Source organism: Sorex araneus, chromosome 6, assembly GCF_027595985.1.
Source record: "Sorex araneus isolate mSorAra2 chromosome 6, mSorAra2.pri, whole genome shotgun sequence".
NCBI classification, from domain to species: Eukaryota; Metazoa; Chordata; class Mammalia; order Eulipotyphla; family Soricidae; genus Sorex; species Sorex araneus.
In genome coordinates, this window is record NC_073307.1 from 54,050,048 (window position 1) to 54,071,103 (window position 21,056).

Here is a 21,056-nt window from a genome sequence, read left to right on the forward strand (position 1 = left end):
CACCATCCACCTGCCCTCAGAGCATTTTATACTCTCTGTGTTAGCATCAGTTTGTTGAACCAGGAGAAGGTGTAAATATTGCTCCTTTCCATTTGTATTTCTCTCCAGCTGGATTTTTGAGGCCTGTAACAATTTTTGGACCGATAGCAGATGTCGCCAGAGAAAAGCTGGCAAGAGAAGAACCAGACATTTACCAGATTGCAAGTAAGCAACATCAGCTCACACCAAGGCTGACAGGAGGGTGTTTCAGGTGCTTTTCCCAAGGCAGGGAATGGCTCTCCCTGGAGGGTGCTGGAAGGAGCAGAGCAGAGGCGCTGGTGCAAGGGAGGGGCTGTGCAGAACGATGTTATTCCTGAGAAGGAGGGGTTAGCATGTGAGATGGGGACTCTGAGCTATGAAGGATGGACATGTGGCCTGCTGGCTTACGTCGTGAGTGAACATTCACCCCTGATCTCATTGTGAGAGACCATGGGGTGGCCCAGCATTCCTCAGGAGGAGTTGCTGGGGTTGATTGGGGTCACTGCCACTTGCTCATGCTCTTGGAATCCAGCTTGCACTGAGGGAGGGGCAGATGGAGGCTTGTCCAGTGTCTCCCCACAGCCCCCTTGTTCTGCTGTTTAGCTTTGGTGAGGGTGAGAAGGGCTAGTCTGGAGCCCTGGGCCGGAGTCCACGCAGGCTCCTCGAAGGACATGGGAACCAGTCTGGATCTGATCTGCGGCTTGTCCTCTGCCTTGCTCCCCATAACAGCCTCCTGGAGTGGAGCTCTCTGATCTAGGGATGACTCTGGCCCTCACTGCAACTGTGCCTTTGCTAGAGCTCATGCCCCTGGGCCCCCAGGAATACCCAAGTGATGGCCCTGGGGCCAGGGCAGGACCAAACACCTGAGCATGGCCGGTTCCTGTAATGTTACTGGGTTGCTGGGAGAGTTGAGTGAGGTTGTATCTCTGATGCTTGGAAGTTTTGCACACACACGAGATTGTACGGTTCACTGTGCAGCTTGGGCAACGCAGGCAGTGTCACCCCCTTCCCCACTCAGCCATCAGCTTTCTCAGAAGGGATTGTTGTGGCCACTGTTCACAGAGTTGCCTGGAAATGTTTGTGTTGCTCCCATTCATAGCCAAACATAGGGTTTTTTTTTTGGGTGGGGGGCGTGGGGGTAGTTCTATTTTATTTAGGGGCCACTCTGGGCAGCTAAGCTTAGTTGGCTCCAGCAAAGTCCATCCCAGTGTAGGTCAGCAGTGGACAGCCCTCAGCCACCAGGGCTACACCCGTCCATGCTGGGTTGGAGGGCGTCAGTCTTGGGCCCCCTCCCCCATAACACACTTGAGTTTCAGAATAGCTGACTGCCACCCAGCAATCCTCAGGAGGAGTTGCTGGGGTTGATTGGGGTCACTGCCACTTGCTCATGCTCTTGGAATCCAGTCTGCACTGAGGGAGGGGCAGATGGAGACTTGTCCAGTGTCCCCCACAGCCCCCAGTTGTGCTCTCCTGAGTCCAAGCCCATGTCACACTTCTCTGCCTTGTCTCTCTTGGTCCCAGGGCGCCTTCTTTCCTTTTCAGCTCTTGTGACCAGAGTCCCAAGCAGGGCTGTGCCTTCTTGCAAAGAGTTGGATGCATTTTCAGTTAGGAGAGTTGCCATTTTGACGGTTTTTCTTGGCCAAGTGGCGGTCATCATTTTATTGTGGTCCTACTCCGATTCTCTTTTACATCCCGGTGTGCTGTTAGCAATGCACAGTGCCTCAAAGTTTGACGTGATTTTTGAGGTGTGAGGGGCCTTCATGTTTTATAGTTGAAGTGAGTCTCATTGGGAAGCATTGTGTGAACCCAAAGATTCTCAGCCAGGGAGATTCTGCTTCTCTGAGGAAACTGCACAGGACATTTCTGCTTGTCACAGAGGCACAAGGGAGGCGGCTACTAGGGGCCTGGGCAGTGCTGTATCACAGCTCCACTCACAGTGCCAGTGGCTGGAAAACTCCAATCTAACCAGAGGGAATGTGATCTTTTATTTTTGTTTGGATTCCATGAGCAGAAAGTGAACCACGAGACGCCGGGACTGACCAGCGCAGCTCTGGCATCATCCGCCTGCATACCATAAAGCAGATCATAGACCAAGTAAGTTATTCTGAATTGACCTGTTCCACAGTAAGCTGTCCTGATGGTGGTCCACATGCAGGGTGGGTGTTAGTTGATTAGAACATCGAGGGTAGTAATTTTGCTAAAATTCATGGGAGATACTAAAAGAATTCAGCCCTTAAAGGCCTTAAAATCACTTTCAAGAATGATTTCTAATGGCATTCTTGAGAACCTCCTTTAAAAAAATAAATCACTTCCAAGGGAATAGCATCATGTGCCAGGAGGTGATCATTTGTTGTCACAGAGAAACTCACTGTGTGGGAGTCTTTTAGGCTGAGCTTCTTGGGGCATATTGGCAGTGGGAGTGCCCCTCTGTGAGGTGTCGTTTGCTTAGTGTCTTGGTGGCCAAAAGCTGCGTTGAAGCATTGAGGCTCTCTTCAGAATGAACTGGTTCCAGAGTTTTGTTTTGTGGACTGGAGCAGTGGGGAGGGCACTTGTCCTGTATGTGGCTGACCCAGTTGTATCCCTGGCACTTGCTCCCCAAGCTCATCAGCTGTGATCTTTTTTTTTTGGGGGGGGGGGTCATACCCGGCGATGCACCGGGGTTACTCCTGGCTCTGCACTCAGGAATTACCCCTGGCAGTGCTCAGGGGACCATATGGGATGCTGGGAATAGAACCCGGGTCGGCCGCATGCAAGGCAAACGCCCTCCCCACTGTGCTCCTCCCCGCTGTGCTATCGCTCCAGTCCCCTAGCTGTGATCTTTTAATGCATAGCCAGGAAGAAACCCTGAGCATTGCCAGGTATGACCCAAAAGTAAAGAAAACAAAAAGTTTGTTTTGTTTTAATTAGGCTAGAAGTCACTTGAATTAACTTCTGGTTATGAAAATTTTTTTAGTGTGCTTTGAAATACTTTGGAACACAGTTAAAAGTGGCGGGGGTGGTGGGGAGTAGTGTCTGGCTGGAGAGATTGTGCAGGGGTTAAGATACTTCCCTTGTACACACTGACCTTGGTTCGGTCCCCCACACCATGTGATCCTCCTGAACAGCGGCCAGGAGTGACTTGAGTGCCACTGTAGTGGTACAAACATCACCCTTGAGCTTCCCACCACACTGTCTTACCCCCGAGAGTCTTACTGGGCTTGGGGTGTGGCTGGGGTCAAGTGTCTGTCTTGCAAGTATGAGGACACAGATTTTATCCCTGGCATCACACCATATGCATCTTAGCGGTACAGATCTCCAGTACCAAGTGTGTAGCTCCCTAGCTCACATCCAACCAAGTGTGCAAGTACCATGGCCAAGTAGGAGACTCATCATGTCCCCAGAAGGGAGGGAGGGGGGAAGAAAAGTGAGGTTTCTGCCCATAGCACACCGTGGGCCATGGCTTTTCTCTAACTGTGTCTTTTCCCCTTGCTTTTCCTTTGTGCTTACAGGACAAACATGCTTTATTAGATGTCACCCCAAATGCAGTGGACCGTCTGAATTATGCCCAGTGGTACCCAATTGTAGTCTTCCTTAACCCTGACTCAAAGCAAGGCGTCAAAACAATGAGAATGCGGCTGTGTCCAGAATCTCGGAAAAGTGCCAGGAAGTTATATGAGCGGTCTCATAAACTTCGCAAGAACAACCACCATCTTTTTACAAGTGAGTGAGTGGCTTCTCATTTGCTGAAGTGTTTAGGTGATCTAATCTTACGCTACTGTTCCCGTACCTGTCAGACTAAGTACAGTGCAGCTTGGAGATTGACAGGTCAAGGGCTCATGCATTATTCTAACTTGATAAGTTCTAGCAGGGTAGATGAATTCAGGCTTTTACAGTGTTCAAGCCATAAGACAATTTTGTGTATTCATTTGCAGCTACCATTAACTTGAATTCCATGAATGATGGTTGGTACGGTGCACTGAAAGAGGCAATTCAGCAGCAGCAAAACCAGTTGGTATGGGTTTCCGAGGGGAAGGTAAGAACGGCCCTGGTCTTTGTGTTCCCAGTCTGTGAATTCTGCCAGCAGCAGAGATACCTCTGAGTCACAAGCAGGCTCTAATCGGATCAGCAGAGTAATTTGGGAGGAGTTACTCTTGGGTGCTTATTGTTTGTACAGAATGAAAATATTTCAGATACCCAGAGATTCTGAGACCTTCCTAACTCTAATGACCACTTCAGAACTATTTCTGTAGATACTCTTTTCCCTTACTGTTTTTGAGTTGGGGGCCACACCTGGTGGTGCTCAGGGCTTACTCCTGGCTCTGTGCTCAGGAATCACCCCCAGCAGTTCTTGCGTGGGTACCCTTTGTGGTTTTGGGGATCAAACCATGGTCAGCTGTGTGCAAAGCAAACACCCTCCCTTCCCACTGTACTCTGTGCCCCTCTTGCAGATAATTTCAAATCAGGCTGCAGAGGGCAAGCTAGCACTGCCTTCTGACTCAGGAGGATACGGAGCCTGGGCTTCGGAAACTCCTCCCGGGATTGGGGTGAGGAGGCAGTTGAATGTCAGGAGAAATGTGGAGTAAGCCAGGCTATCTGACCCCCTAGAGGAGCTGCCTGGTTTCTCTCACTGTCAGAAAGTAAGAACTTGAGTCCTTTATTCCAGCATTTTGCCAGATCCTCAGTTGTTTCACTCCGCGGCCTAGAATTTTGGACATAGCAATACATCCCTTTTGGCTTTGACTTTTGCTTTGACCCCCATCAAACAGCTGCCTTTAAATTGGGCCTTACTGCTGTTTGTCTTCTGGATAGGAGGGCGGTCTACTGGCAGGGAAGTCATTCTGGAAGTGGGGCGGGGGCAGCTCTCATTCTGGTGTCTGTAACGTGTCCGCTTGCCAGGGGAGTTGGAGAATATCTGGTTTTTGTTTTGTTTCTCGTTTCCTTGTTGGCTTGATTTTTGTGTTGGCCTCTGCATGGCTCCTGCCTCGCTCTGCCTGGCTATGCTGCAGGTGCTCTGAAGTGCATGCTGCATGCTGAGACGTCTGTGCCTCCCCACCTTTGCCCTCAACCACACAACCTTGGCCCACAGAGCTCCAGCAGCACCTATAGCTCCTCAGGAAGGCCCAGAACCATGGGTCTCAGAAGCTGGGCACAGGCGCCCTGAGGCGCTGCCCTGGCAGCCAGCACACGAGGGAACCGAGGGAGAAAAGCACCCCAGCACCTTGAGCAGTACACTATCACCAAGTGTCACTCATGGGCATTTTACACAAATACATTTCTCTTGGCACTGACCCAGCCACACAGCCCTGCCACAGCTCTGTCAGGTTGACAGTCCCGGGGCCGAGTGGGACTCTGTAAGTGCACACCATGTACGTGTCTGCCTCTTCCTGAGGGCTTTTGCTCTCCAGATCTTTATTCGCTCCTTTGTCTTAACGCTATCCCATCTTTGCTTCAATTTTGGAATAAGACCTAACATCCCCGACACTTTCTGGGAGGAAAAATCAGATTCTTAGGCTAGACTGATGGCTGCATTTTGTAAGTCAGAGAAGGGTGTTGCCATTTAAATCAAACTGGGTTTGTTCCCTCCTTCTACTCGAGTACAGTCTATCAGAATAGACAGGCTCTAAACACTAAAGCAATTTCATTTCACGTTGACTTGCCTGAACAACTGCTTGCATCTAATTTCTCGGAAGAGTTTCTTTTTGCAAGATATGATACAGTCTTTGTATGTTCCTGCTGACCCAAATGAGACATACCAGAGGCTTCTTTTCATGTAGATTTGTCACTTCCCAGGGCCGAGCAGCCCGTGGCTCTTTCATCTGCATCATGTGCCACTGTTAAAGTAAGGCCGGTGATTGAATTCAAGTCATTCTTCTGAGGATGTCGTTAGTTCTCTGACGGACCCTCACAAGCTCAGGATCACTGTGGAGAGGAAAAGCCGTCTCTGTCTTGCAGAGCCTTTGTGGAGTTTAGAAGCCGCAGGGATTTCGGTGTGCCATTCCCCTTTCAGGCCTGGACCTCACCCTGCAGGTCTAGTTGTCTCTGGCCCAGCAGGTAAACAGAGAGCCCTGGGGCATCTCTGCATCTGCGCTCAGGGCAGGGAGCTATGTGGAGTCGGCAGTGTGGGCCATCCTTCCAGCAACTGAATTCTGCAGTTCAGGTCTTCCAGTCCTGAGATCCCTTTGGCTGGTATCTCAGCAGGATCTTCAGTTGAATCCAGTGCTCTTCAAATGAGTGTCTCGGTCATTCACTCTGTTTCCCTTTCCTCAGACCCTTCTGGTTTTCTTTGCCATCTGCCCAAAAGATAAACAGGGCAGACTTCCCAGGGGCACTCAGCTCTTCTGGTACCAGATCAGCTCAGCTGCGTTTCTCCTGTTCCATCCTTTGGCTCATGCATCTGTGAGAAATCACGGCAAGTCTTCATTGAGGAGGCAGCCAGTGCTCAGACACTGTTCACATGAACATTAGGGCCCGAGTCAGAAGTTTTCTAAGTGCTGTTGCCTCCGTGTATATTCCCAGTCCTCTCCACGCTCAGCCTGTCTGAACTGGGCGCTCATTTTCAGTCTCGTGCGCGTCATTCTGTTGGTGTGTCTTGTCGCTGTCAGCTGGGGTTGGTGGCAGGCCTCCTCTTTGCCTTGTCCAGGCTGACACATGAGTGACTGGTGAGGTGTCACAACAGTCCTTGTCCTGTGGGGTTGGGCCCCCGGACTCCGGCCTTGTGCTGCTGCTGGTGTCGTCTCCTTCATCCAGCCCTGCCGTGTCAGGCGCTACAGGTGTCTGCGTGGGGGCTCAGAACCTCCCGGATCTTTCCTCACCGGAAGCTCAGAGAACACGGGGCGATTCCTTCCAAGAAAATGAGCCTTTCCGGTCTCCCTCGGGAAATAAAGGCCATCTCTTCCAAGAACTACTGAATAAAATTCTGATTTACTTTTATTTGACCCAGGCGGACGGTGCCACAAGCGATGACCTTGATTTGCATGACGATCGGCTGTCCTACCTGTCAGCCCCGGGTAGCGAGTACTCAATGTATAGCACGGACAGTAGACACACGTCTGACTATGAAGACACAGACACAGAAGGCGGGGCCTACACTGATCAAGAACTAGACGAGACCCTTAATGACGAGGTGGGGACTCCCCCGGAGTCTGCCATCACCCGCTCCTCGGAGCCTGTCAGAGAGGACCCCTCTGGAATGCAGCCTGAAAGCCAACCCTACCCTCCTTACGCTCCGCAGGCGCTGCCGCAGCCCAGCCATAGACTAGACTGCCCCGGATTTAAAGCAGCCTCGCAACAGGTAAGCGGCCGCACCAGCGCTGCGCAGCGGGGGGCGGGCCGGCAGGCATGGAGTATCTTGGAGTTTTAGTCTAGCATCCCAGACTCCATCCTGAAGTGTGAGGGTTCCTCTCACTCCCCAGGATGCTTTTTATTTGTGGGCGGGTTCTTGTTTTTGGTAACAGGCCATGAGGTCATGGTCGTGCTAGTCAGCACCCTTCAGAATGTCCCAAGCGTTGAATGGAGGTGGGAAGTTCAGGTAGACAGAAGCGCTCCATTTCACATGTCTCAAACACTTCACAGAGAGCAGAGCCCTCATCTCCAGCCCCCCGCCTCTCGCCTGAAACAAACCCAACACCGGCCTCCTCTGCCGTTGCTCATAACGTGCCTCTCCCTCGGGTCCACCCGGAGGAGCCAGCCCCGGCTCCTGCCGCCACTCACTCCCCACAAGCTGCTTCTTTCCGAGGGCCCAGTGCTGAGGCAGCTCCCGGAGCACTCAGAGACCCGGAGCCACCAGTGTCGCCGCATGCAGACCCGGCCCAGGTACCCGCACGGCCGCGCCGCGCGCTGCTCGCCGGGCCTCCCAGCAGATGATCATTTTGCTTCGCCCTTTGGTGTTCCCTTTGCTTCTCTCCTGTGGGCTTTTACAATCCGGCGCTTCCACTCAGTACTGAGTGTCTCCATTTGCAGTTTGCATGGCTTCTGCGGCTCAGCAATGATCGAGACCAGCCTGCCTTTTGATTGGGACTTGTGCTTCATTTGATTTTTTGGTTTTCAGTATTCTCGGAAACCTCACTCTCCCCTTTGATATTTAATCGAGGCTCACCATTAAATCGTTATTTTGTGAATGATGGTGTCCATAAATTTACTTCATGATTTTTATTGTTAGTGGCCAGATCAAGTAGAATCAGTAACTCAGTCCATTGATTTTCTTCTACCCTGATTTTCAACTCACTTTTCATTCAGCACATGCTGAAACTTGCAATAGAAACTTGGCTCTTTCATACCAATTAGCTTACCCCACTGATCTTCCTATCTGGGGAACAATTGTGGGGGCCGTCCCTTTTCAGACAATCAGATCTTGGTGGTATTGGCCAGTCAGCTAGAATGGGGAGCACGCCGGTGTTCTCACACATGTCTGTCCCATGCAGGTATACAGGAAAGACCCCTATTCTGATGAACTGCTGAGACAGAATCATGTGATGAAACAACCAGCCGTGGGTCACCCTGGCCAGAGGCCTGACAGAGAGCTGGGCCTCAGCTATGAACCCCAAACCCCATACGGAGAGAAGCAGGCCATCAGGGAGCTGGAGCCACCTGTATCCAGATATGACTCCTCCGGTTATGCAGACCCGGGTCCTCGTGGCTATGAGCATCGTCTGCGCTATGAGGAGCAGTGGCCCTATTTCGATGACAGGCAGCCCCACCAGCCTCGACCGCCTTTTGATGCTCAGCACCCGCGGGACCTCGACCCCAGACCTCACCCTGATGAACCCTTAGAACGGGGGTACTTTCCCCACTTTGAGGAGCCGACCCCCCTGTCTTTTGACAGTCGAGCACGCTTCGAGCAGCCACCCAGAACCTCCACCCTCCGCCATGAGGAGCTGCCGCCCGCTGGGTATGAGCTGCCCAGCAGGTACCGTCCTGAAACCCAGACCTATGCAGCTGTGGGCCCCAAGGTCCCAGAGCCAAAGCCATCCTTGGAGCAGTACCCACGGAGTTACGAGCAGGTCCCTGCCCAAGGGCTGCCCGCAAAAGCCAGCCACTATGAGCCTGCCCCGGCTGCACTGCCCAGCAACACCAAGCCCCTGCCACCGCCACCCCCTGCTGCAGCCGATGACGAGGAAGACCCAGCCATGAGGCCACAGTCGGTGCTCACGCGGGTGAGGATGTTTGAGAAAAAAAGGTCCGCCTCGTTGGAACACAGGAAGGATGAGAACCACCTTGCTGGTCTGAAGGTAAAGCCATGAGGACGGAAGATGAAGTGTGGGAGGGTCCCCTTTAGTGGGTGCAGTCGCTCACTCACGCACTGCTTTGGGGATACGTCTGTCCTTCTCCCTGCAGCCTGCAGAAATGGCATCCAGACCTTCTGCAGCTCCTGCCACAGCTCCAAAAGCCGCTTTGCAGAACCAGCTGAGTGACCATGACAAGACCCTCTACAGGTGGGTGCGCCACCTGATGTTGGGGTTTGCTGGAGCACAATGGGCACCATTGCCCTCCTCAGTCATCTGCCTGCTCTAGTTCAGCCCTGCCAGGAAACCTGCCCGCGGTTATCCCCAGGTGGTGTTCACACCCCCATGAGAAGTGACAAGTATGGTTATGCACACTTTCTCAGGGTCTTTCTCAGGGTGTCTTTCTCAGGGTGTGGACGCAGATTGGCCACACTGAGGTCATGGGGGAATGGGCACAGGGCCACTCTGGCCGTGATGGTGAGCACTGGGCCTCTGGGATGAGCAGGACTGTGCCTTGTTCCAAGCTGACCATCGTGCCTCCAGTCAGGTGGAGCCACTTCTACATATACCTCCCTGAGCGGGGAGGGGCACACAAACTGCACTCTTGACCCAGTGCTCAGGGGCCTCAGGGTGCAAGGGTGAACCCTGGGCCTCTGACACTGCAGAGCCGGCCTTCCATCCCCCTGAACCAGCTCTCCCACCTTGCCTCTCACCTTGACTCTCCGCTGTTTTCCATGAGAATGGAAACGCTGGTGTCTGCCTTAGCAAAAGGTGCGTCTGCATAAAGTAAGCTCAGAACTAAAGTCAGCCACTGCTCTTGAAAGTTTCTAAAATGTCACTTGTGCACTGTAAAGTGGATTAGAATGTATCAGTTGTTTAGTGGTTTCCTCTGCATCCTGTGCTTCTGGAGCTTGGGCCTGTCTGGAGCTCCTTCCTTTATGAGCATCTGTTGATCCTCGATTAGAAAGTGCTTAGAAACCTTTTTAAAGTCCTGAAGATCTGTGTGGCCATTTCTGACATTGTTATTTGTCTTGGTCACATTCCCTTTTCTGGATTGTCTGCCCTGACCTGGAGGCTTCTGGTCAGAGCTGATAGACTGTTAGGTGAGGAGAAGTGCTCCCAGGCCACAAGGAGCTGCCTCAGAATATCCACCGGGAGAGTTTGTAATGTGCATATGCATCTGTCCGGGGGGCGACTTGGTTAGATTGTCTGCGACCCCAGGCCACATGCAGTGAGAGGTTAGGATAAAAGATTCACATGCTCGTTTTGCAATACCATCTCCGGACTTGGCTTCTGTTCTCATTCGTGGTCCAGCAGGATTCCAGAGCCACAGAAGCCTCAGGCGAAGCCCCCTGAAGATATTGTCCGGTCAAACCACTACGATCCTGAGGAGGATGAGGAGTATTACCGGAAGCAGCTCTCCTACTTTGACCGCCGGAGTTTCGACAGCAAACCTGCCCTTGTTCCTGCTGGCCAGGCACCGGAGCCAGCCAAGCCCGCTCACCCGCAGGCTCAGCCCAGCTTCTCTGCACACTCAACCAAGTAAGCCCCAGCACCCAGGCTGGTCAGCACATGGGAGGTTTTGCAGCTTGAAATGGGGCTCACCAGGGGAAATGCAATGTGGCTGGGGGTCTGTAGAGAAGCCCATGGTATCAGAGAGCTGCCAGCTGACCTCCCGTCTTCCTTGCCCATTGATCTCTCTCTCTTAGACGTTGTGCTTCTGTGGCAACAGTTGGGAAGCAGGTTGTTCAGGTGGCAGGTCTGGGGCTAAGGGTTGTGAGCCAGGAGCAGGCACTGCAGCCCTAGCGGTCAGGTTTGGGGTCTCCCACTGTCCCCTCTTTGGTGTGCTTTGTCATTTAAGGGGAGCATGCAGCAGTACTGTTGGAGGGAAGTCAGGTAAGAAAGCTTGTCACAAGCTCTCTGGTCTCCACACCTGAGAAAAGCAGGACTTATTGGACTCCGCCCCCCAGTTCCTGGCTCCAGACCCTGTTCTATGCAGCTCTGCCATCTCTCTGCTTCTGTTGGAGGGTCCAGACTCACATGTGCCCCAGGGCTTCCACTTCTGCTGGCTCCCTGAGCCTCCCCATCAGCGCAGTGATGCCACTGGGGGAAAAGTGGACACTGGCTTTTGGCAGACTCGCCTGTGTCTGGCAGGAAGGGCCCAGCTGTCAGATGCTGATGCTCAGGAAAAGCCTCCATGTCCTTGGAGCAGACACAGCTGGAGAATCTTCCTTTGGAGTCAGGCCAGAATGGAGCTCAGTGGAAGCTGGCCGTGTGTCATGACAGGTCCACACACCGTGTCTGGTGTGATGATGCTTCTGGGGTCACCAAGCCCAGCCTGCAGTGGGTTTTTGGGAAGTAACCATGGATGTTCTGGCAGGTAACTCCATGCCAGGCTTAGGGGGGCCCTGGGGAAATGGGCATCCGACCCCTCTGTTGGGAGTTCTGGAAGGGATGCAAACCCACTTCTGAACCCCCTCTGCTGTGGAGTAGGGATAAGATAGAGTGAAGGTGTCACAGAGAAACAGGGAGGTTGGGTGGCAGAGCCCCATGCCCTATTCATCTCCAGCAGAAGTTCACTTGACACCCGTCTCAGAACAAAGCTCCTTGACACTGGGGAACTGGACCAGGAAGCCACTTGGTCCTGTAGTTCCCCCCCAGTGGGGTAGCGGGGCAGTGGACATCAGCCCAGGTGCTCACCTCCAGCGAGGCAGGTGTTTTCCATGGTTCTTGGAAGGGTCCAGGCTGGCCATGAGGCAGCTCCAGGGCAGTGAGAAAGTTGTCCTCAACAGATGGACTGCCTCTCAATCAGCTCACGCGGAGAGAGAACCTCAGGGCTCAGAGTCAGCCTCGGGGACTGCCAGCTTGTCGGCAACTTAGTGTGAACTGAGGCATTTTCAGCAATTCACTTCCACTGACAAAACAGGCGGAAGTAATCCACTGGGACTGGTTGTGTTGCCCCAAACTCGGTCTGAAAAGAAGCCCCCCCATAGGGTGAGAGAAAGCATTCTTCTGGCAAGGCCAGTACCCAGACCCAGAATGTGCTGCCAGCTCTTCGCAGTGGAAAACAGCCCCCTCAGAAGGCGGGGGGACGGGGGCGGGGAGTGAGACAAAACACATACTGCTATGAGAAGACAGGGCTAGCAGCAGGCCCACAGCATCCTCAGCATCACTGATGGTGAGGGAGACACAAGCCCAGATGACCAAGAGACCCATGTCATACTGACAGGAATGGCCTGCACAGAGGCCAGAAACAATAGAGCTGGCAGGCTGTGGGGAACCAGGAGCCCCTGCTTGCTGCTGGGCAATGTCCTCTGGGCCAGTTTCTTACAGACAATAGCATGGATGCACCTCATGAATTAAGTGGAACTTCCATCTGACCCAAAAGTTGATTGCTTGGTATCTGTCTGCAAGGCAGATATTCGTTGGCAAAGATCTGCATGACTTTGTTTATTCAGGGCTACGTACAACACCCAAGATCTGGGGACCATGATGGCAGTGACTGGCATGTGCCCTCTGTTCACAGTGGGCTACATGCAACTATGGGTGAAATCATACCTGTTGCTGAAACTCAGTGATCTTGAGGGGCCATGGAAAGCAGAGTGGAGTGGGGAGGAAGGGGAGGGGCCAGGGGAACTCCCTCTTGAGGGGAAGGAGCAGTGAGGGCACACCTGCCCACTGGCAGCCAAGGGGGTCAGAGGGTGGTGGCATGAGATGCACATCACCAAAGTGGGGTATCTGGCAGTTTGGTGGCAGATATATTCTGTCCACCAGAAGCATAAAAGCATTACTGCAGACTCTGTCTTCTCGGTGAATGCACCTGAAGCTTAGAGACCTGTGACCACAAAGTTGGGAACTAGGAAGTTTAAGATTGATGTTTGCTAGTTTCAATGTGCTTATGACCTGACAGAGGGCATGGCTTAGCCAGGACCTGGCCAAGACTGCTGCGGCCACGCTCTGCCCACCCCAGAACTGAGCTCCAGGGGCAGGCCACACCCATCCCTCAGGGACAGCCAGGGGTAGGGGGTGTGCTGTCAAGCGCTGCCCACCTGCTGCTTTCCAGAGAACATCCCACCAATTGATTCTTCTTCATCACTGCTATTTAATTTGGCTCCTGTCTTAACTCAGCACAAGAGGCAGAGGGAAGGGGTACCTCAGGCTTGCTGCCCCTCAGTGGCTAGAGGGCATCAGGGCCCTCCACTGCGGGCACTGGGAATTCTCCAGGCTGCATGAGAGCTACAGGGTTTATGGCCAAGCATGTATGTGGTGGTTGCATTATTTTAATGACATCTGACTTCCCTTGGCTACGAATTTGCTTCATCAGATTGACTGTTTTCATTTTTCTGTTGCGCTTGCTTTGCCACCCCCTAGATTTCTTGGCTCTTACACTAGCTATGGCTGCCTGCAAAGGAGCACCACGTGGTAAGATGGGCATTCATGTGAGGCTGTGGCCACAGGGGTCCCCCATTGTGTCCTTGGCTTTGTGTGCACTTGCAGGCTAACACATCCTCTTCACATGGCCAGGCTCCGTGCCCCAAGGCACAGACACAGAGCTCTTGTGCCAGCCAAGAGTGGGCAGAGCCACTTTCCGGCTGCCCTCCCAGCTGTGCGCATAAAGCTGGCTTCTCTCTGCCAAGGCTTTGTGGCAGTTGTAGTGATTTGGGTCAATTATAAAGCAGTTCAGTGTCGCTACCCACCATTTGAAACAGTTGATGGACTTAAGTGAGCCCTCATATGTAAAAGCCAAGCAGCTTCTTAGCCAGCACCAGATCTGGTCGATGGAGGGCACATATCAAAGAAAAGATGCTGTTCGTGGGTGCCACTGCGCCTCCATCACGGCCTGTGTGCCGTGGCGCTAGGCCCAGTGCTGGACACACTCAGGCCTTTTCTAAACAATCTGGCCAAGTCTTGGTCTACGGTATCATTTGGTGTGAGTCTGAATTGGCCGGGACCAAGGCTTTTGAACCTCCATCACAGAATTCGATGTGAACCTAGAGCAGATTGAACCCATTAATATTTTCCAAAGTATTACAAGTATACCCAAAACCTCATCTGCCTTTCGGCCCCCATCTCTTGGGTGTGGGACTCATATTCTAGAACTCTCTGTGCTATCTTCCCATCTCTGGTGTTGACTATGATTGGGTTGGTGTGACCGTTCGGGTAGAGTAGCTTTCTGTGCTCCTGAGAGTGAGTCATGAAGATTTCTACTTTCTCTGGTTTTGTTGGATATCAGTGGCACTGAGAACTTGTTCCCACTGTGCCTGCGTTTCTCAGATTGTGGCCTTGTCTCATTTCTCCACAGGGGCAAGTCTCCCGAGGCAGAGGCCGTGGAACGATCATTCGGCGAGAAACGTCCCGAACCCCCGCAGCCCCTCCAGCCCACACCCCCGCCACCTCCCTTGCCCTCGCAGTACACACAGCCTGCTGCACCCGTGCCCAGCTCTGCCCTCACCTTCCACACGCATGCCAAGGGTGCCCACAGTGAAGGTAGGCGCTTCTGAGCCTGACCCAGAGTCTGGTCTGGGTGTCCAGCAGGTGCCATGCTAGAGGGACACCTGCATGGTGCTTTCTGGTTGCTTCTTAGCTAAATGAGCTTTCATCTAAGAAGGCTGGGAGTAGGGACAGCTAGGGACCCTAGCACCTGTCCCTGTGCCCACTAGGGCCGAGAAGTCTCTATACCGTACTCTATTTCTGGTAGGGCTATTCTTTATCAGGATGTCTGTGTCTGTGGGTCTGAGTGATTGTCTGGGCCCTCAAGGCAGGCAAGCGACCAGGAAAAGCCGTGCCCTGCATGCCAGGCCAGTTCCTCCAGAGTGAGTCCCCCCAGCTCTCCAGGCAGGCAGGCTCTACTCCCTGCCTTCTCTGGAACCCCCTTTGGTGAGAAGCATTCTTTCTTCTTGCCGCTCTTGAGTGCCTCCAAGCGTTCCAGCCTCCCCTGGGTAGCAGGGCCCCTCCTGGCACCTGCCCTGCCAGCCCAGGCCAGCACTGTTTCCAACTTTCCCAACCCCCACTACTCACCCCGACCCCCGTGCAGCCAGCACCTCATTTCTTACTGCCTTTTCCGGAACAAGGTGGTTTCCCTGGCACTGTGCCCAGTGTGCCCACTCTCCTGTGCATCTTAGTTCCTGCCTCCTCCAGGCCAGCTCTTCCTTCCCACAGATGTACCCAGCAGATTCATGGGCTCATGGCCTACAGTGCAGGGAGCCTGTGGTCCGTTCCCTGTGCCCTGCTCCTTCCCCTTGGAGGGAGTCTGGCACTTCCCAGCGTCAGCTGGCTGTGGCTTTGCAGGGTTTGCCCCCACACCCGGGATTGTGGCTCAGTGTCTCTTCTCTTCACAGTCCTTTGGGGAGGTCTGTGGAGAGTGCTGTCATGTGCCAGTTCTGCTTGTTTCAGCATGATGCTCTTCAGTGTTGTGTTGTTCTTGTAGCATCCTGTTCTCTGTTGGGGGTCGGTGCTGTGCTGGTTTCACGAGAGCGAGTACACAGCTCCTTGTTGCACACCCCTTCTCCCTGCGTCCCCAACACACACACCCATAGGAGATGGGCAGGCTAGCGACTTGGGGAGTGATCTTCCCTCGGTCCACACACAGCACACGCACAGGGAGCTTGTGTGCACATTCCCTCCCTGCACAAGGGAGGGCCATAGCTGGCCGCCTTCCCTCCCACCAGGGATGCCAATGCTCGTGTTTGCTTTGCAGGTAGTTCGGTCTCGTTGGATTTTCAGAATTCCTTAGTGTCCAAGCCAGACCCACCTCCACTGCAGAACAAGCCAGCCATCTTCCGAGCCCCAACCCGGGACGATGCTGCTCCGCCCCCCTTCTATTCCCAGAAGAGCTTCTCGGACAAGGCGCCTGTGAATGGGGCGGAACCTGCGCAGAAGACACCCGCATACAACCGCTTCACCGCCAAGCCCTACACCAGCTCTGCGCGGCCCTTTGAGCGCAAGTTTGAAAGCCCAAAATTCAACCATAACCTCTTGCCTGCTGATACTGCCCACAAACCTGACCTGTCCTCCAAGGCACCCACCTCGGCCCAGGCTCTGAGCAAGGCCCCTAGCTCTGCACAGCAGCCCGAGTTTGACAGCGGCGTCGAGACCTTCTCCCTCCATGCTGAGAAGCCCAAATACCAGTTCAACAACATCAGTGCCGTGCCCAAAGCGGTTCCTGTGAGGTGAGATGGGCGGCTGTTCCCAGGTCTGTGCCAGGTCACTGATGGGGTTTAGGAGCATTTTCCATCAGACTACGCGAGCAGTGTGCTTCGGATGCTGCCGTGCCCAGAGTCTTTGCAGAGCGGTGGCCCCAGTTGGGGCTGCATGCTTGTCATATGAGCAGCAACCGTGTGTGGTGTCAATGTGCTGTGCGGGGCTGTCAGCCAGCCCTGCCACCCGTGATCTCTGATCTCTGCAGGGAGGACCATTTGGGGCCATGCTGGTGCTCTTCACTGTCAGAGCACCAGATAGCAAGGTTGGAGAGCCCCTGTCCACACTCATGAGGGAGGGCCTTGCAAGTTCCCAGAGGGGTACAGTGGGCAGTACATGTCCCGGGGGTGGGGGTGGCAGAGGGATCCAGTGCTCCAGCCAGTCTGCTGTGGCCAGTGGGGGAGCCCACAGCACCGTCCAGCGGGTATTGCTGCTGAAGGGCCACCTGGGTTCAACTAGCACCTCCTGCTGGCCTGAGGCAGCTCTTCGGGAAAGAGGCAGCACAGTCCTGCAGGCCTCACTGGCTGTTCCTCAACCCTAGTCCTTCTGCTGTGGAAGAAGATGAGGATGAGGATGGGCACACGGTGGTGGCCACAGCCCGGGGCGTCTTCAACAGCAATGGCGGGGTGCTGAGCTCCATCGAGACAGGCGTGAGCATCATCATCCCACAGGGAGCCGTCCCCGAGGGCGTGGAGCAGGAGATCTACTTCAAGGTCTGCCGGGACAACAGTCTCCTTCCGCCACTGGACAAGGAGAAAGGTGGGGTTGACCCAGTCTGCATTGGAGCCCTCACCCTTCCGTGCGTCTCTCCACCTCAGGCCCCGCAGGTCATGGCCCTCCTTCCTTCTAGGCTGTGTGTGAGCCTCTGGGTTCACCCAGGAAAGCTGCCACTTTCTAATTCTTCCTGGCATGTGTGTTGGGGTGACTGGGACTTGCTGTAGTGGCATTTCAGTTCACTCCTTCAGATTGTTTGCTTAGGTTCTATCGAAATCTAAGCATGGGCTGGCCCCTCATAAGTCCCACAGACCAGCTCTTACCAGTACAGCATGGGAGATGCAGGGTGGAGATAGCAGTTCAGAGTCTTACTCTCAGATGTATCTTATGTGTGGACGCTGAGCACTTCACATGGAGCTGGGGGAATAGAGGTGCCAGAGTATAGAGGGCCCATTTCAAAGATGCAGCACGTCTTGCCATCCTGCTGTCAGAAGTCAGCTTCATAAAGTACCAGCACTTGACTGGGTGCTTTTTCCTCTCGAATGTGGCTCCTCTCTGGCATTTCAAATGGCAAGAGTGGATTCTGCCCAGTTCTTGGTCAATGTTGCCTCAGAGAAGTAGCCCCACCAGGCATGGGGTGGCGCCCACCCTCTGACCTCACTCCCCTCGCTCCCTCCTGCAGGTGAGACCCTTCTGAGCCCCCTGGTGATGTGTGGGCCTCACGGCCTCAAATTCCTGAAGCCTGTGGAGCTGCGCCTGCCACACTGTGCGTCCATGACTCCTGACGGTTGGTCTTTTGCTCTAAAATCATCCGACTCCTCGTCGGGTATGCTGTCTTCTCTCTGGCCTTTGGGGGCTTTGGGGGCTGGCGGTGGTGACCCCTGGGCTCCCTCCCGGAGCTTCCCCATATTCAGTCACAGCTCTCTGTGCCTTCCCTGTGGCCTGTCGCAGTGCTGTGGAAAGTGAGTGTGAATATGGCAAGGTCGAGGAGTTTCCGCCTCGGGAATGGCAGCGCTGCCACCACAGGTCGATAATTTCTTTGGTAAAATTATGTCCTATCAGAAATGTGTGACTAGTGGACAGGCCCTGTGCCCTGTGTGCAGACATGCCGCCACTAGCTAACAGGACCAGGCTGCTCTGCCCTCCCCACCCCACCCCCACCTCCGGGCCCACCTGGCCGCGAGTTCACAGCCCAGAGCTCATCACTGCCGCCGCGGGCATTGCAGGTCACTTTGCTCTGGCCCTTGTCATGCCACAGCTTGGTGCCATTTTCACTTCTCTCACTTCCCGGGTTTCTGAGTCATGGGCCACTGGAGCCACCTGTGTTGGCAGCATCCTTGACCCTGACCCAGAAGCCCCCTGGCAGCAGGTGGGCAGCACAGTGCACAGGCCAGCTCTGCCTGTGTCAACTCTGTGTGGGCTCCCAGCCACTGTTTCTGGACACAGATGAGCACTAAGCGGGTGAGAGCTCTGTCCTCAGAGAGACCCCAATAAGCATTTACTTATTAACCTTTTGTGTTGGCACATGGAATAGGGTGGTTTCTGAAGTGGTGCCCTATTATGACATGGAACAGACTGGATAACTGCCCTCCTGGGCACCTGTCCAACAGCCTGGGTGTCCGCTATGCCCAGCACACATCTTGGTCAATGCTGACTCCCTCCCACAGAGGCAGAGAGAAAGGTTCGAGTCCTGGCCAGCTGCCCTGACTCCTCCCCTTCGGGGAGCCCACCAGCTCTGACACTGCTCGGCTGATGGGGACATGGCCTGTCAAGCAGGTCTGTCTGTCCATCCTGTGCAGCCCTGCAGCCTCACCGTAACCAGTGTCCTGAGTACCCTTCTCCTGGGTGAGAGCAGTTGGCCGCCTGGTCTCTCCTGGCACTGCTGGGACGTGCCCTCAGCACCTGCCCAGAGAGCCTGGGGCTTTCCCAGCCGGGGTTCCCAGGACTGCTCTGCATGTGTGCACACATGAAGTCGGGGTTTGCCAGGTCCCATGCCCAGCCTCGGAGGCGTGTGCTCTGAGCAGAAGAGGCCATGGGCCCAGTCTGCAGTGTGCTCGGGCTTTGTCTGTTGGTGAAGTGCCTGCAGCTCACAGTAGAAGGGGAAAGATGGTCCCAGGAGCAGGCTGAAGGGGCCTGAGAGCACAGGGAGCTGGGGAGCAGTCTGTGGCGGGTGAGGCTGCTCTCCCAGAGCACTGTGTTCTGCGCAGGTGCACCATACCGAGATGACAGAACTCCTTCTCCTCCTCTCTTAGGTGACCCGAAAACCTGGCAAAACAAGTGTCTTCCCGGAGATCCGAACTATCTCGTTGGAGCAAATTGTGTTTCTGTCCTGATTGACCACTTTTAATTCTTAAATATAGGAACTTGATTAAATAATGTGAACCTGGGTTAGACTTTTACTGAATCTCACTGGAACCATCTATCAAGTATGGACTTGTTTCAGGACTGATGCTGCACCTGGTCTCCACCAAGCATTGTGTTCGACCTGAGGCGGGTTTGGGAGTGACCCTGCCCAGCGCCTGCCCCTGCAGCACACCTGCCCGCACGCGCCAGGGCCCCAGGGACCTCAGTCTGGGCTGCAGCTTCCGCGGCGTTGGGCTTTGTAATGATTTTGTACTTTTTTATGGGCACTGCTTCACTCACTTCACTTCTTGATTTCCGTTATGATCCCAGCCAACCAGTGGGGTACATTGAGTTCTATTCTTTCCAAAGTCAGCAGTTTCAGACTTCCTTATGGCCCCGGCCTGGCTCTCACGGTTTATTTGATTATGCATGAGGTAATATGCACACATTTTTAAAATACACCGGGAAATATATCTATCTAGATGGATTGATCTATCGATCCACCTATATAGATATTACCAGTTTAGGGGATTAACATGTACAGTGAGGGGGATTTAGAGCTTTTGGGGGGGGGGAGTGGGGGGCAGAGGGGGTAGGCCCCAGGGCCCAAGAAGATAATTACTGTGTACAGAAACACGTTTTTCTTTGGAAGGACACCAAAGAACGTGAGATTAGCTCCACGGCCTCCGGACGGTTTGGATCTGAACATTAACCCTCACCACAGCCCTACTAACCAGCAGGAATGCCTTACCCTCCTTTGATTCTTGACGTTCTCCCAGCGGATGCCAAGTTGGGATGGCTTCTGTGCCCATCCACATACTGTATCATGGATAAGACTGAGTGAATTGTGGGTTCGGTGGTTTCAGACATGTCTAGTCACCCACAAGAAAATCATGGTATGATTTGGGGACTTTTTCCTTTCAGTTTTGGGTTGGGTGAGGGCGTGGTTGCTGTTTTTGGCTCTGCCTTGAGAAGTTTTGCTGTTTTCAGGATGCTTGTACATATGCGTGCATATCACTCTAGTTCTTGGTTTGTAAATTAACTTTTATAAACTTGACCTTTTTTATACAGAAACAAAAACAAGTTTCTAAGGCTACCTTTGTATCTCTCCTGTACCTCTCGAGCCTTGAACTTTGACCTCTGCAGCAATAAAGCAGCATTTCTATGCCACACACAAGGTCATTTTTTAAAGAAAAAGAGTGCACAGAGTTGTTACATTTTTAAGCGCTGCGTTTAAAAGATACAGTTACTCAGAATTCTCTAGTTTGATGAAACTCTTGCAAAGTCTCCCTACTGTAATTTGTGATACAATGCTGCGCCCTAAAGTGTATTTTTTTACTAATAGACAGTTTATTATGGCGCATCTGCACGGTTTCTGTTGAGATAATACAGCACTACATTCTGTTAATCATTAGGTGTGACTGAATTTCTTTTGCAGTTATTAAAAAGAAAAAACCTCAAATTTCTAAATCTGCGGAATAAAACTTTTTAAAATAATGCGCTGGTTTGGTCTGTTTGCCCACCACCCCGTGTGCCCGCAGTTCTGCAACACTGCTATCATGGGCTGCGCCTGAGCCCTCGAGA

At 53.4% G+C, this 21,056-nt stretch overlaps 1 protein-coding gene across 12 annotated transcripts in view; it reads left to right on the plus strand.

Moving 5' to 3' along the window:
• Positions 1-20,536, plus strand: part of TJP1 (tight junction protein 1) — a 162,373-nt gene extending 141,837 nt beyond the window's left edge. For 2 of the 12 annotated variants that reach the window (XM_055141308.1, XM_055141317.1), the window contains 14 exons: positions 109-204; positions 2,030-2,112; positions 3,507-3,717; positions 3,930-4,030; positions 6,938-7,288; positions 7,570-7,809; positions 8,418-9,224; positions 9,331-9,428; positions 10,533-10,760; positions 14,521-14,705; positions 15,916-16,387; positions 16,957-17,174; positions 17,812-17,955; positions 19,382-20,536. In XM_055141308.1, coding sequence (XP_054997283.1) covers positions 109-204; positions 2,030-2,112; positions 3,507-3,717; positions 3,930-4,030; positions 6,938-7,288; positions 7,570-7,809; positions 8,418-9,224; positions 9,331-9,428; positions 10,533-10,760; positions 14,521-14,705; positions 15,916-16,387; positions 16,957-17,174; positions 17,812-17,955; positions 19,382-19,476 — 3,329 coding nt within the window. In that variant the 3' untranslated portion in view covers positions 19,477-20,536. The remainder of the gene's footprint in view (positions 1-108; positions 205-2,029; positions 2,113-3,506; positions 3,718-3,929; positions 4,031-6,937; positions 7,289-7,569; positions 7,810-8,417; positions 9,225-9,330; positions 9,429-10,532; positions 10,761-14,520; positions 14,706-15,915; positions 16,388-16,956; positions 17,175-17,811; positions 17,956-19,381) is intronic. The other 10 variants (XM_055141314.1, XM_055141310.1, XM_055141312.1 and 7 more) reach the window with 10 other exon arrangements.
• Positions 20,537-21,056: the final 520 nt, after the last annotated feature.